This window comes from Erinaceus europaeus, chromosome 3 (assembly GCF_950295315.1).
Source record: "Erinaceus europaeus chromosome 3, mEriEur2.1, whole genome shotgun sequence".
NCBI classification, from domain to species: Eukaryota; Metazoa; Chordata; class Mammalia; order Eulipotyphla; family Erinaceidae; genus Erinaceus; species Erinaceus europaeus.
Window position 1 is genome coordinate 118,803,171 of NC_080164.1, and position 15,724 is coordinate 118,818,894.

The window sequence follows — 15,724 nt, forward strand, 5'->3', positions numbered from 1 at the left end:
TCTCCCAGTAAAGCTTTTTGAATTTTCCCTCAAATAAATGTTCTTTCAGTTACTCCAAAGTATCTATTCTGTTTCCAAGACCTGGCTTTTATCTTCTAGGTCCCTGATCCCATGCTGCCTAGCCAGAGGAGAGAGAACATTAAATGGAAGACACGCAAGTAAAACTCCATCTTGTTTTTCTGCCTGAGTCCTGCCTCTCCTTCCATTCATTTGCACGACTTTCCCCACACGAGCAGTTTCTTTCACCCAAACTACTTTAACAATAGGCATGCAGTGACCATCAACCCCCCTGGGACTTTGTCCCCAAACCTGGGTATGGAATGCCATGGGGGAAGAAGTCGGGTGGTGGCACACCTGGTTGAGTGCACATGTTACAATGTGCAAAGACCCAGGTTTGAGCCCCTGGTCCCCACCTGCAGGGGGAAAGCTTTGCAAGTGGTGAAGCAGAGCTACAGATGTCTCTGTCTCTCTACCTCTCTACTTCCCCCTTCCCTCTCAATTTCTGGTTATCTCTATCCAATAAATAAAGATAATTAAAAAAATATTTAGGAAAAAATGAGAGAAAGAAGCCAGAGATTTCTTAAAGCTCTGTCAGAAATTCTAATATGCCCAATACCCACATTCAGCCTACAAACTGTAGGTTGTATTATTATTATTATTATTATTATTATTATTACTGATTGGATAAAGAGAGAAATAGAGAGGGTAAGGGGGGTGAGAGAGAGATATTTGCAACCCTGCTTCACTACTTGTGAAGCTTACCCCTGTGGAACTGAGGACTTGAACCTGGGTCCTTGAGCATGGTGACATGTATGCTCAACAAGGTGTGCCGCCACTCAGTTCCCCAGACTATACACTCTCCATGGTACCCTAGTCTATAGTTCTAGAAAATTTTGATTATATGGAGCCAGCAAGAAAGCTCACCTGGTAGGGCCCAGGTTTGAGCCTCTTCCACCCCCACCCCTATCCCTCTGCACACTGAACAGATGTTCTATGGCAGAGGAGGAAGCTTGAGTGCTGTGGTGTTTTCAGTCTGTCTGTCTTTGTGAAAAAGTTGGCATGGAGCTGTGAACTTGCACAGCGCCGGCTACACCACCACCACTAGCAACAACAAGAATAATAACAGTAATAGTAGTAATAAATTATAAACATAATAGAAATTCTGCAAGAAGGAGACATTTAGAGGGTTTTATGGAGTTAATAACCTCTCTAAGATTCTGTTTCCTTTTTTTTTTTCTTCCTAAGATTCCATTTGATTTTAGGAGATAGAAGTGAATCATCATCACGAAATAGCAATTGAACCGAAGTTAAGACATGAAAGTGGAATTTTATAGGTTAAATGCATTTGCATTGTTGACAACTACTTTTTGCACAATTAATATATAGCATCAGAACCGTATGAAAATATCATTAGAAACCAAGCATGCCAGAAGTCAGAATGGGTCAAGTTGACACACTCTGGCCTAGAAAGTAGTATGGCAATAGGTAAGTACATTCTGACATCTGGTGGTCGTTAGAGAGTACTACACTGTTTTTTACCAAGATTTATTATTTATTTATTTATTTATTTATTTATTTATTTATAAAACGGAAACATTGACAAAACCATAGGATAAGAGAGGTACAACTACACACAATTCCCACCATCAGAACTTCATATCCCACCTCCTCCCCGATAGCTTTCCTATTCTTTAACCCTCTGGGAGTATGGACCCAGGGTCATTACGGGGTGCAGAAGGTGGAAGGTCTGGCTTCTGTAATTGCTTCCTCACTGAGCATGGGTGTTGAGATGCTACCAAGATTTATTACTTACCTCATGAGAGGAGAGGGAGAGGGAAGAAAGAGCATTGATGGAGCATATGCAGTGCTAGGAACCAAACCATTCACAAAGGCATTTCCAGGAATTAAAATGTATTTTATTAAAATATTATTATTATTGTTTATTGGACAGAGACAAAAGAGAAATTGAGAGAGAGGAAGGGGAAATAGGAGGAGAGAAACACTTGCAGCCCTGCTTCCTGCTTGTGAAATTTTGCCGCTGCAGGTGGCTTGAACCTGGGTCCTTGTACACTGTAGTATGTGTGCACCATAACCTGGCCCCTAAAACGTATTTAAAAGACTTTTTTTTTTTGGTAAAGCAGACCTGGGCCAGAGAGTTTGTACAGCAGCAAGTGCACAGGACTGGCCTTTCTGAAGTCCCAGGTATGGTGGGGTGGGGAGCAAAGCAGCATGCAGCAGCGCTCGGCGTGCGGTACTCACCGTGCTGTGTTAAGTACTCCACGAGCCTGCGTACCACGGCGGGCACACCGTCCTCCGCGAGGCCGCGCCGCTGCAGCTCCTGCAGGCTGACCCCAAACAGCCGGGTGCAGGCACCATCCTGCTCGCCCCAGGGCACCGCCGCCGCCCTCTTCACGTCGGCCTTCAGCCGGACCGCAGCTTTACTTTGCTTGAAAGAACGGAAAAACAGGGCGCAGTCAGCCAGGACGACTGGGGGAGCCTGCATGGCCAGCGCTGGGCAGGTGGAGGGGGGAGCCTGGCAGACAGACAGACTCACATCACGGCCTCTGCCGGCCTCCGTGTGGCCCAGGGCCTTGGGCTGGTGGTTGGGAGGAGGGGGAAGTTGAGGAGGGTGCTGAAACCACAACTGAACAGTATGTAGCTAAGAGAAGGAGCAAGGCACTGCTGTGTCTACGACCCATCGCTAAGGCGACCAGGGTGTGACTCGCAGGTGACCGGTTAACAGGAAACATAAGCACAGAAAGACGCAAACCATGTGAACACGGGGACCCCAGGGCATGATGGCGCAAAAGGACCTCAGCAGTGGGTGAGAGTGTTTTGCAGACACCTGTGATGGTGAGATGAGAAATTGCACCCATGTGTCAACAACTGTCCCTCTGATAAAATGACAGAAGAGGAAAGAAAAAACATAGAAACCTGAGGTAGATCCTAAAATAATGAGATGTTTCTAGACATGTAAATTTATCTAGATGTCTTCTTAAAGTCGTTTTGATTTGAAGTGCTGGAAAAATACATGTAGGGTCTGCAAGATAGCTTAGCTCCGAGCATGCCTGCCTTGCCATGAGCAAGGCCCAACCCACTGCACTGGGGGGAGGGCTTCAGTGCTATGGTCTCCATCCCTTTGTCTCTATGTCTTTTTCTATATGAAGAAGTTGGTCTAGAGAGGGACAGTGAAGGCAGAAGGGAAAAAACTAAAAGAAATGAGGATAATTTTAAGAAAGTTTTGGGACAATATCAGAAGAACCATATTCCTACCATAAAGGTGCCAGAGGGAGAACAGAATGAAGGGAGGCAGGATTTTTGTTTGAAGTGACACTAGCTGAGAATTTCCAAAAATTGAGGAAGGAGCTAGAATCTCAGAACCAGGAAGTTCAAAGAGCTCCAAGAAAAATAAATCCAAATGTAAGCTCACCAAAATGCATACTAACTAAAATGACAAAGATGAAAGACAAAATATTAAAAGCATGTAAAGCAAGTCATTTTATTTCTTTTTAATTTTATTAGTGACTCAATATTGATTTACAAAATTATAAGATGACAGGGGTATAATTCCGGGCTGTTCCCACCACCAGAGTTCTGTGCCCCATTCCCTCCATTAGAAGCCACAGCAATTCTTCCAATGTTGCAGATATGGATTGACTATTATTTTTACAACTATCTGTCTATATGTAAATATTTGCCCTTTTTTTTTCTGTGGTCCTGCCTTCTCTTCTGTTCTACGTCACACCTACACTTATTACTACATCCAAATGACCTACTTTTTTTTTTTTTTACTTCTTCTCTCCCCAGGTTCTGATGGAGTTGAAGTTCAGAGCCCACTATCATTTCTCTTCTGCTGGGAGTATGGACCAAAATTACTCTTGGGGTGTAGAGGGTTGGAGTCCTGGCTTCTATAATTGTATCCCTACTGGACATGGGCGGATGCGTACCCCAGCCTGTTCCTATCAGAGAAAGTCATTTTATTTCCTAGGATATTTTTGTATGACTTCTGAAAGATAAAGGTAAAATAATTTTTAAAGATTTATTTACTTATGAGAAAGACAGAGGGGGAGGGAGAGAGAAAGAGAGTGTGTGAGGGGCAGAGCGTCACACTGACACGGGGACTGTGAGGGTAAAATATGGGACCTCATGCTTTCGAGCCTCAATGCCTTAACCACTGCTCTAGCTCCAGGACCTTAGATAAAATAATCTTATCTCTAAAGTGGGTGAAACATATGCATTTTCAAGCTTAAACACTGAAAAGTGGGGGGGGGGGCAAAATGGGTGATGGGGATAAGAGTTTACCTTCCAGCAACAAAATAAATCATATAAAGACAAAATAATTTATATGCAAGAATCATAGTCCTGTAAATTTTGTTGGAAACTTTCAATGTTTTTGGAGCCAGATGGCAGTGCACCTGATTGAGTGCACACATTATAGTGTGCAAGGACTCGTGTTTAAGCCCCCAGTCCCTACCTGCGGGGGGGGGGGGGGGAGCTTCATGAGTGGTGAAACAGTGCTGAGGTATCTCTCTTTCTTTCTGCCTCTCTTCCCTTCTCAATTTCTCTCTGTCTCTACCTCAAATAAAAATAAATACATAATATTTTTTAAAAGAAATTTTCAAGATTTTCTTAGAAATTCTATCTCAGAATTTAAAGCCGTGAATTAATGATCTGTTAATAGGCCCGCATTTCAGTCCTTTTGTGCCTGGTTAGAACAAGGATGGTGTGCTGTGTTTCCTGAGACCGAGGCAGGATAAACAAGTACCTTTAGTATTCTGGCTTACACTGTCACCTCAAGAGAGTTAGCAAGAAGTGATTAGCCTCACACATTCTGAAGTGACTATAAATTAAACAACTTGTATACTCAACAAAGAGCTATACACCCTGTAGTAAGTGGACACGGAATGGTAGAAATGAGGAATACTGGGTTGTTGTTTTTTATTTATTTTTTTTACATTTATTTGTTTTCCATTTTGTTGCCCTTGTTGTTTAACATTATTGTGGTTATTGGTGTCGTTGTTGGATAGAGAGAAATGGAGAAAGGAGGGGAAGACAGAGAGGGGGAGAAAAAGAGAGACACCTGCAGACCTGCTTCACCACTTGTGAAGAGACTCCCCTGCAGATGAGGAGCTGGGGGCTCGAACTGGATCCTTATGCCAGTCCTTGTGCTTTGCGCCATGTGCACTTAACCTGTTGTGCCACCGCCCGACTCCCTGGGTTGTTGTTTTTATAATCCAAATTCAAGTCAACACTTTTCTATTTTAGTTCTTTTTTTAAATATTTATTTTTCCTCAATAAGACAGAGAAAAATTGAGAAGGGAAAGGGAGGGGGGAGAGGGAAGGAGAGAGAGGGAGAGGGAGAGGGAAAGGGAGAGAGAGAGGGAGAAGGAGACGGAGAGAGAGCAAGAGAGACACCTGTAGTACTGCTTTACCACTTCACCCTGCAGGTGAGGACTGGAGGCTTGAACCCAGATGCTTGTCCATGGTAACATGTGTACTCGATCAGGTGCCCCACTGCCTGGCCCAGGTCAACACTTTTTAAAAAGAAAATATTGTTTAAAAGCAACCACGATGAAACAAAGCAGTTAAATTTACAAAGGTATCTGCACTGTGTGTGCTTAACCCTGTGTGCCACCACCCAGCCCCTACAAATGTATCTGAAACAACTCAGTGGCCAAAAATATGATTAATAAAGTCTCCCTTCTCTGGCCTAAAAAAGGATTCAACTAGTAGGAAATGATAATGAGGTGTCATTAGTGTTAGTTTACACTTAAACTACTATATTACTTCAGTAGCTTCTACCAAGTAGTAAAAAACATATAAAACAGTTTAGAGGGAGTTGGGCAGTAATGCAGCGGGTTAAGCACATGTGGCACCAAGCACAAGGACTGGAGTAAGAATCCCAATTCGAGCCCCCGGCTCCCCACCTGCAGGGGAGTCGCTTCACAAGCGGTGAAGCAGGTCTACTGGTGTCTGTCTTTCTCTCCCCCTTTCTGTCTTCCCTTCCTCTCTCCATTTCTCTCTGTCCTAACAATGACGACATCAATAACAGCAACAACAATAGCTACAACAATAAAACAACAAGGGCAACAAAATGGAAAATAAATAAATTAAATAAACAAATAAATAAATAACCAGTTTAGAACAAATGTAGTATTTTTCTAGTAGGTAACAAAAGAAGTTCAATAGTCCCTAACTAACTTTGTCATGGAGAGATAAAGTAACTGTGGAAATAAAAATTCATGTATGATTAAGTCCATTTAAACTGAGAAAGCAATTTTTTTTATTTTACTTTTTGATTGTTGCTTGCATACGTATGATTTTGTCTTTTTATTTTTAGATTTTTTTTTCTGGATATATATGGAAAGAGAGACTGAGAGAGACACTCAGCCCTAAAGCATCTCATGGTGTTGTGGCACTCCCATGTGGAACTGGGGCTTGAACCTGGGGCCTACCAGATAAGTTATCTTATGGTCTCTATTGCAACAGTACCTGTACAAAATGTCTATATCTACGAAGTTCTGAATCCCCTTCAAACATGCTTTCCCTCTCTCTCTCTCTCTCTCTCTCTCTCTCTCTCTCTCTTCTTTAACTTAATATAAGCTAGAACAATTACAACAGTAACAGGGGTATGCTAAGTTTAACTGTTTGAATTGTTTGCAGAGGCCCAGGAGTTGGCACAGTTGCTGAAGCACTGGGCTGGAAAACAAGTGCCCACCACACAGGGGGCAGCTGTGGTGCTGTGGAGTCTTTCCCTCTCTCCTTCCCTCTGTCGGTCTCTCTGTTTCTACCTAAAAAAAAGGTCAGTCAAGAGTGGTAGCCACAAAACTAGCTAGTTAATTCAAGGCTAATAAGACACTAGGAAGCTACTTCTGTCATCTCCATTCTGCAGAGGAACAGAGAAGCAAAGCAGTGAGCCCCAGACGGCATCCAGGCTGTGGGAGCCTGGGGTGAGATGAGAGCAGAAGACACTTGCTCCAAGCAGTCTCCACATAGGAGTGAGGACTTCTTCTTCTAGCGTTTGCCCTTCTTCCGTAGCCAGTCAACAGCGTCAGGTTGAGCCTGATGTAAAGTTTCGAGACCTCCTTTGAATCTGGAGAGGTGGCAGTCATTGACTATGTGGACTAACAGGCACAGGCTGAGAGTCCAGTGCATTGCTAGAACCCAGAAACCAGATCCCTGTTCTTAAGAGTGCGGGAAAATCGAAAATCGGTCTCCTTAAAATAAAATGAAATGTAGGGCAAGGAAGACCGCATAAAAGCTCTGCAAAAGGGCAGGGGTAGACAGCATAATGGTTATGCAAAGAGACTCTCATACCTGAAGCTCCAAAGTCCCAGGTTCAATCCCTCACACCACCATAAGCCAGAGCTGAGCAGTGCTATGGTAAAAACAAAAACAAAACAAACAAAAAAGCTCTGCAAAGACTTCCGTGCCCTATGCTCTGAGGTTCCAGACTCAATTCTCAGCACCACCATGAGCCAGAGATGCGCAGTTCTCTGCTAAAACTAATTAAATAAATAAATACTAAAGTAAAACAAAATTAAATTAAAATGACGTGTGTTCAGAAGTAGCATCAGAATCTGGATGGATAGAATCTTTCTCGTTAATCTAACGGACAAAAGGAGACTTAGGATGGCTTGAGGTTTTAAAGTAGCCAACATTTATTGCATGCCAATTTCAGATTCTTGCCTGTGCTTTAAACTGAGCATTTCTCAATCTCCAACCCATCTTATCAGTAGAGATTTTTTTTTTTTTTTGACTCCAGGGTTATTGCTAGGACTTGGTGCCTGCACTACGAATCCACTACACCTGTAGGCCATTTTTGTTGTCATTGCTATTGTTGGATAGGACAGAGAGAAATCAAGAGAGGTGGGGAGTCAGAGAGGTGGAGAGAAAGACAGACACCTGCAGACCTGCTTCACTGCCCATGAAGTGACCCTCCTGCAGGTGGGGAGCCAGGGGCTCGAACTGGAATCCTTATGCCAATTCTTTTTTAAAATACTTTGTTTATTTTCATTTTATTGGATAGAGGCAGAGAGAATTTTTTTTTTAGATTTTATTTATTTTATTAATGAGAAAGATAGGAGGAAAGTGGTCCAGGAGGTGGCACAGTGGCTAAGGCACTAGACTCTCAAGCATGAAGTCCTGAGTTCGATCTCTGGCAGCATATGTACCAGAGTGATGTCTGGTTTTTTGTCTTTCTCATTAATAAATAAATCAAATCTTAAAAAAAAAAGATAGGAGGAGAGAGTGAAAGAACCAGACATCACTCTGGTACATGTTCTGCCAGGGATTGAACTCAGGATCTCATGCTTGAGAGTCTAGTTCCTTAGCCACTGCACCACCTCCCAGACCACCTTATGCCAGTTCTTATGCTTCATACCATATGTGCTTAAGCCGGGGAGCTACCACCCAGCCCCAAGGATTCTTTTTTTAAAAAAATAATTTAATTATTTATTTTTGGATGGAGACAGAGAGAAACTGAGTGGGAAGGGGAGATAGGGAGAGAGAGAAAGACACCTGCAGCACTGCTTCACTGCTTGTGAAGCTTCCTTCCTGCAGGTGGGGATGGGGGGGTGTTTGAACCCAGGTCCTTGTGCGTGGTAACATGTGCTCCATCAGGTGCACCACTGTCTGGTTTCTTCTATCAGTAGGTATTTTTGCAATCCCGGTTGGGGCAAGAAAGCCAAGGCACAAACTTTGGAAGAATTATCATTTCTGGGCAGGACAAATGAGGGAACAGAACCTTGGTGGCATGGAACTATACCCCTATTTTAATCTTGTAAATCATTGTTAAGCCACTAATAAAAAATAAACGAAGGCACAAAGGAAAAGAAACTTGCCTACATTTCTAAGAATACAGTTTAAGAGCAGCAATGTCACTCCCAGGTACTCTGGATCCTGTCCCTGAGCTGAGTCAGGGCAAACTGTCAGACTTCCTGAGCCTTTAATACTGGTGGTTCTAAGAGGGCTCCAGGGAGACGACAGCCAAGCCTATGTCTCTTGATCTGCAGACCTTAATGCAAAATCAGTTCTAGAGGACTGAGCACTACAGCACCTGCCTCCTGCAAGCCATCCCTTGAGAATGTGAGTACTACAGGCTGATGGTACTTTTATGAATAATCACCACTCATTGCGGGTCACATTCGGGACTGTAAACCTTGATCTTGCTTTGGAGCAACAGCCAGGATTGGTGAAACCAAAGAGGAGCTCAGAGAACAGAAAGTCACTCCAGCGCCACATGAAGCAGGGAGGGCTGTGTGTGCATGAGGGAAACGCAGGAAGAGATGAGACATCATATTCCAGAAAGCAAGAAAATGTTCACAGACCAGTGGAGTGTGCAAAAGCAAACCCACAGGTGCTACAACAGGCTGCCAGTGGCCCTGTCCAGGACAGCCTCAGGCACCAAGACTAGGATAGTAAATGACTACAACATGCCCTGTGAATACAAGTCCCTGGGAGCAGCAATGTCACCAAGTTGGTGACACAGGACACTTTTTGCTTCTCTCTCCTTAAGAGGAGCATGGGCTGCATTAGCAGAGGTGCTGGGAGCCCAAATCTTTCTTTTTAAAAATTGTATTTATTTATTTATCTGTTCTTTTATATTTGTTTATTTTCTCTTTTGTTGCCCTTTTTTACGGTTGTTGTAGTTGTTGTTGATATCGTTGTTGTTGGATAGGACAGAGAGAAATGGAGAGAGGAGGGGAAGACAGAGGAGGAGAGAAAGATAGACACCTGCAGACCTGCTTCACTGCCTGTGAAGGGACTCCTCTGCAGTTGGGGAGCCGGGGACTCAAACCAGGATCCTTACAGTAGTCCTTTTGCTTTGCGCCACGTGCACTTAACACACTGCACTACCGCCCAACTCCCATCTATTTATTTTTATAGAGACAGAGAGAAGTTGAGAGGGGAAGTGGGATCCCGAGAGTGGAAAGTGAACAAGAGACACCTGCTGCACTGCTTCACTGCTCATGAAGTTTCTTCTCCCATGCAGGTGGGGACTGTTGGCTTGAACCTGAATCTTTGCACACAGCAACATGTGTGCTCTACAGGGTGTGCCACTGCCTGCCCTCTAGACCCAATATTTCTACCATAGAGGGTGGGTAGTAGTCTGCAGAGAAGAAATTACAGGAGCCAGAACTCCAACCTTCCTCACTCCAAAAACAACTGATTCATACTCCTAGTGGGGGAGAAGTAATAGGAGAAAGAGGATAAGAGGGCTCTGAACTCCAGCTCCATCAGGTCCCAGAAAGAGAGGACGCAAGGGGGGGTGGTATTTGGATGTAATAAGAGGATTATGTGTGGCCTGGAGGGGAAGAGAGGATGGGACCTAGAAGAAAAAGGGGCAATTATGTACAAATGTAGACAGACAGTTGTAGAGATGACGGTTGGCCCATGTCTGCAGCCTTGGAGAACCGTGGTGGTTAGCAATGGAGGGATTGGAGACTCAGAATGCTGGTGGTGGGAACGCTGTGGAATCATACCCATGTTGACATGTAAGTCTGTAAATCAATATTGAATTGTTAATAAAAAAAATTAAAAAGACAGAGGTGGCAGTCTGGAGGTGGGGAGGCAGAGACGACAGGACTGCCAGTGGGGAGGAGGGAGACAGTGTGGAGGTTCACACCCTCAGTCCAGATGAAATCCAAACTAGGGAGCTAAAAGGCTCCATGTGGGCAGTGACCTCAGCAAGGAGGACAACAGAGGAAACACTCGAGACAGCACCTCCCTGCCCCAGGGAACTAGCAGTTGCACCATAAAAGATACTGACACCCAATGGACAGTTGAGTCTCAGGTCCCAAGAGAGAAAGGATAAGGATGGGATACATAAGCTTGCTGTGATACCTACCACAGAGAGCAGTAACCAAGACATAAGGCTACAGTACCACCAGCTGCAAAACAAAGATATATACCCTGCAAAGTTCTAAGCTATTACTTCTGTGGGGGATTCTTTGAAGATGGCAGACAAGTTCTGACAGATAGAAGAATATGCCAACAGGCAATCTGAATCTTCAAGGTAACGTGGTATCAAAGGGGAGAAAGAGAACAACACAGTAAAAAGATATAAAATCTGCCAACATACATATAATGCCAACATTAATAAGTAAAGGGAGACTTTGACAGGAACACAATAATAGTAGGGGGCTTTTAATAATAGCAATGGGCAGATCATCCAATCATAAAATCATCACTCACATAACACCTTAAATGGAAACTTGGATGAGGCAGACTTAACAGATAATCTATAGAGCACTGCACCCCAAACATCAGAAAGGGGCAGTCTTCTCAAATGCATGAGGAATATTCTCAAGGGTAGAATGGATGTTGGCACATAAAACAGCCCTGTTCTCAACTCTGACACCATCTTCCCAGCCTGTTGGTCATCATTTCTCCTTTGGCTAATTCTGCTTCTAAGACCCCTTCTGTTTCTATCCATATTGGTCATCATGCCAGGTTCCCTTGCATTGCTTGATGTTGTGGTCTATTTACACAATCACTGCTTTACCTGAGACCTGCCCTGCCTGCAGGGTATTGGTTTAATCCCCACTGGTTAGATGGAAGCTTGCTATCTTTGTGCTCCACCCCGTTTCCTAGTCATTTCTTTTTACCACTTGCCACTTCCCCTTCAGAAGATATAAAGGGCAGATTTTTCTAATCAATAAACATTGCACTGTGTTCCTGCTCCACGAGTCCCAGAGTCTCTCTCCTGTGATGAGTTCCTGGTTCCCCTCCTTCGTCGCTGAGTAAGCAGCAGCCTAGGTTGGCTCCAGAGAGCACGTACCCAGGAAGAAACACCCTCAGGATAGCCTGACACCAGGCAACATTTTTAGTCCACCTTCATGCTAGCTATCAGGCTCAGGCAAGAATTACTAAAGTCAGGGGCCACATGGAACATAGGTAAAATAGACCTCCTAGCTTCTTCCCGCACAAAACCCCTAGTTTCATTGGTTCTATTCCTACCTTTGGGTTCCTGTTTATTGAACAATTTGCTTTATATCTTACTGCCTTCTAGCCACCAAGTTGCAGATGCTACTATGACACTACCCTGAGCTCCCTGGGCATATGACCTCTGTGTCCCAGAACCTCACTTCTCCACAGCCCTATCCCACTAGGGAAAGACAGAAACAGGCTGGGGGTATGGATCGATCTACCAACAACCTGCCAGTGGAGAAGCAATTATAGAAGCCAGACCTTTACCTTTTGCACCCCATCAAGAATTTTGGTCCATACGCCCAGAGGGATAAAGAACAGGAAGTTTCCAGTGAAGGGGATGAGATACAGAACTCTGGTGGTAGGAACTGTATGAAATTATACCCCTGTTATCTTACAATCTTGTTAATTGTTATTAAATCACTGATTTAAAAAAAGGCCATGGAGATTGAAATCATATCAAGTATCTTCTCTAGTCACAATGGCATGAAATTAAAAATCAAATGGAGAGAGGGAATCACAAAGATGCAGAGTCTTAATGACACAGAATTTGAGCAACTGTTGGGTCTTCATTGAGAAGTAAAAGAAGTCAAGAAATATCTGAAGACAAAAGAAAATGAAGACGCAAGTGACAAAAAGCTTTATAATGCAGCCAAAATTCCACTAAGATGGAATCTGATGCAGACTGGCCACAGGAAACAATATCAAATTTTGGCAGATTATGAAAACCTACACCAAAAAAAAAAATTCAGGAAAATGGGGGAGATCAAAACCAAATATTCAGTAGAAAGCGATAAGATTCAGAGTGGAGATAAAGAAAACCAGAGAAAGAACAAACAATTCAAATCATCAGTAAAACTAAGAGTTGACTTTTTAAAGGCTCGGGGAAAAAAGAAAAAGAAAAAAAAAACTAGTGGAAGTTGGGCTGTAGCACAGCAGGTGGTGCAAAGTGCAAGGACGGGCATAAGGGTCCTGGTTCTAGCCCCTGGCTCCCCACCTGCAGGGGAGTCGCTTCACAGGCAGCGAAGCAGGTCTGCAGGTGTCGTCTGTCTTTCTCTCCTCCTCTCTGTCTTCCTCTCCTCTCTCCATTTCTCTCTGTCCTATCCAACGACAACAACAATAATGACTATAACAAGGGCGACAAATGGAAGAAATAAAAATATTAAAAAAAAAAACTAGTATAGCCACAGGACATTTAGAATATAACTAAAATATGCCTACTAGCTATCAACAAAATGGAGGACCCCCAACTCTGCATCTGCACTATTCCAGCCCTTAGGTCCATGACTGGTCAACAATTTGTTTGGCTTTGTATGTTAACTCTCTTTTCAACCACCAGGTTCCAGATGCTAACATGATGCTGACCAGACAGACTTCCCTGGACAAACAATCCCACCAATGTGTCCTGGAGCTTTGCTTCCCCACTAGGGAAAGAGAGAGACAGGCTGGGAGTATGGATCGACCTGTCAACACCCATGTTTAGTGGGGAAGCAATTACAGAAGCCAGACCTTCAACCTTCTGCATCCCACAATGACCTTGGGTCCATACTCCCAGAGGGATAAAGAATAGGAAAGCTATCAGGGGAGAGGATGGGATACAGAGTTCTGGTGGTGGGAATCGTGTGAAGTTGTACCCCTCTTACCCTATGATTTAGTCAATGTTTCCTTTTTATAAATAAAAAAATTAAAAAAAAGACAAAGTGTTAGGTTCAAATATAAGAGCTAGAAGTAAAATAAATAAAATCAGGAAATAGAAAGACACTACAAAACATAAATATTAAGGAGGCCAGGCAGTGGCCAACCAGGTTAAGAGCACATCATGCACAAGAACCTAGGTCCGAACCCCCACTCCCCACCTGCAGAAGGGGGAAGCTTCACAAGCATTAAAACATCTGCAGGTGTTTATCTTTCTCTTTCCCTCTATATCTCCCTCTCCCCTCTCAATTTCTCTAATAAAAAAAATGGAAAGGAAAAAATGGCCATGCTAGTGGCAAAAAAAAAAAAAAATTAAAGATTACAGTGAACATCTCCATAACAAACAAACTGGAAGATGTGGGCATTCTTAGAAATACACAATATTCGTAGTCGGGCAGTAGCACAGCACAGCGGGTTAAGCACACGTGGCGCAAAGCGCAAGGACCAGCATAAGGATCCCGGTTCCAGCCACCAGCTCCCCACCTGCAGGGGAGTCACTTCACAGGTGGTGAAGCAGGTCTGCAAGTGTCTATTTTTCTCTCCCCCCTCTGTCTTCCCCTCCTCTCTCCATTTCCCTCTGTCCTATCCAACAACAATGACAACAATAATAACTACAACAATAAAACAACAAGAGCAACAAAAGGAAATAAATAAATAGATATAAAAAAAGAAATATATAATATTCAGGGGCCAGGTGATGGCACACCTGGTTAAGTAGACATAGCACAAAGTACAAGGACACACACAAGGATCTGGGTTTGAGCCCCACTCCCCACCTGCAGTGGGGAAGCTTCACTGGCAGCGAAGCAGGTCCGCAGGTGTCTCTATCTATCTATCTATCTATCTATCTATCTATCTATCTATCTATCTATCTATCTATCTATCTTCCCCTCCTCTCTCAATTTCCCTGTCCTATCCAATAAAATGGGGAAAAAAGGGCCACAAGGAACAGTAGATTAGTAGTGCTGGTATCAAGCCCCAGTGATAACGTTGAAGGCAAAACCAAAAACAAACAAACAAAAAAACCCAACAGATATGCAGTATTCTAAAAGCATACTGTCATGAAATGATCCCTGAACAAAAAACAGTAGGTAAAAGTTTGAGAAGATGGGAGCAAAGTCCCCAGTCATGATGCACTGCCTTGCTCCCAATCCCTTACAGACAGGGATGAGCAGGTGTCTGTGTTTGGTCAATGGCATGCACAGGGAAGCTGTTAGGCCCTTTTGTGACTGACAATATAAAAATTCATCCCATCAAAACAGGGGCCTCTGGATGGGAGTGGGCAGGTGGGTGGAGGTGGGGTGGTGGCGGTGGTGTGTGGGGTGGGGGTGGGGGTGGGGACATGCCTAGCCCCCTACACAGGGACAACACTTTCAAAAGCAGAAGAAAAGCACAATGATTTTCCTAAAATAACTCTTTAGGAAAATGTTGCCAAGAAACAGATGGAAGCTGAAACCTAGCATCACAAAAAAAATGAGCAAGAGTTGCTAAGAAAATGATACCCAAACCACAGGCAGCAACCACAAAAGATACACTGGATTTCATCTAACCTGAACACAATGGATGTATCCAAAAAAATTAGTACTTACAGAAAGGGAAGACACTCTATAGACTGGAGAAAACTTTTGCTACTCATAGCTTTGATGTGTTTACTACCCAGAATATGTAAAGAACTTCTACAACTCGGCTACAACAAAACCCACTGCAAAAGCAGAGAGGTTCCTTATGAACTGGGAGGTTACTCTTTAATATTTACTTATATTTGTTTAATATATTTATTTAATATTTATATTGTTTTTATTTAATTAGTTATTTTGGATAGAGACAGAGAGAAATTGAGAGGGAGTGGAATATATAGTGAGGGAGAGAGAAAGACAGACACCCACAGCACTGTTTCACACCTTGTGAAGCTTCCCCCCTGCAGGTGGGGACTGACTGGGGATTTGAACAAGGGTCCTTGTGTACTGTAATGTGTGCATTCAACCAGGCGCACCACTAAGATCTTTCTATATCATACACCAGATAAAGAGATAATAACCAAAGTATACAAGAGCTCTCCAAACTCAGCAAAAATAAATAAATAACCCCAATGAAAAAT

General features: G+C 43.4%; 1 protein-coding gene across 1 annotated transcript in view; it reads right to left on the reverse strand.

Moving 5' to 3' along the window:
• Positions 1-15,724, reverse strand: part of FAM13A (family with sequence similarity 13 member A) — a 229,145-nt gene that overhangs the window by 210,191 nt on the left and 3,230 nt on the right. The window contains exon 2 of the mRNA XM_060188451.1: positions 2,260-2,446. Coding sequence (XP_060044434.1) covers positions 2,260-2,446 — 187 coding nt within the window. The remainder of the gene's footprint in view (positions 1-2,259; positions 2,447-15,724) is intronic.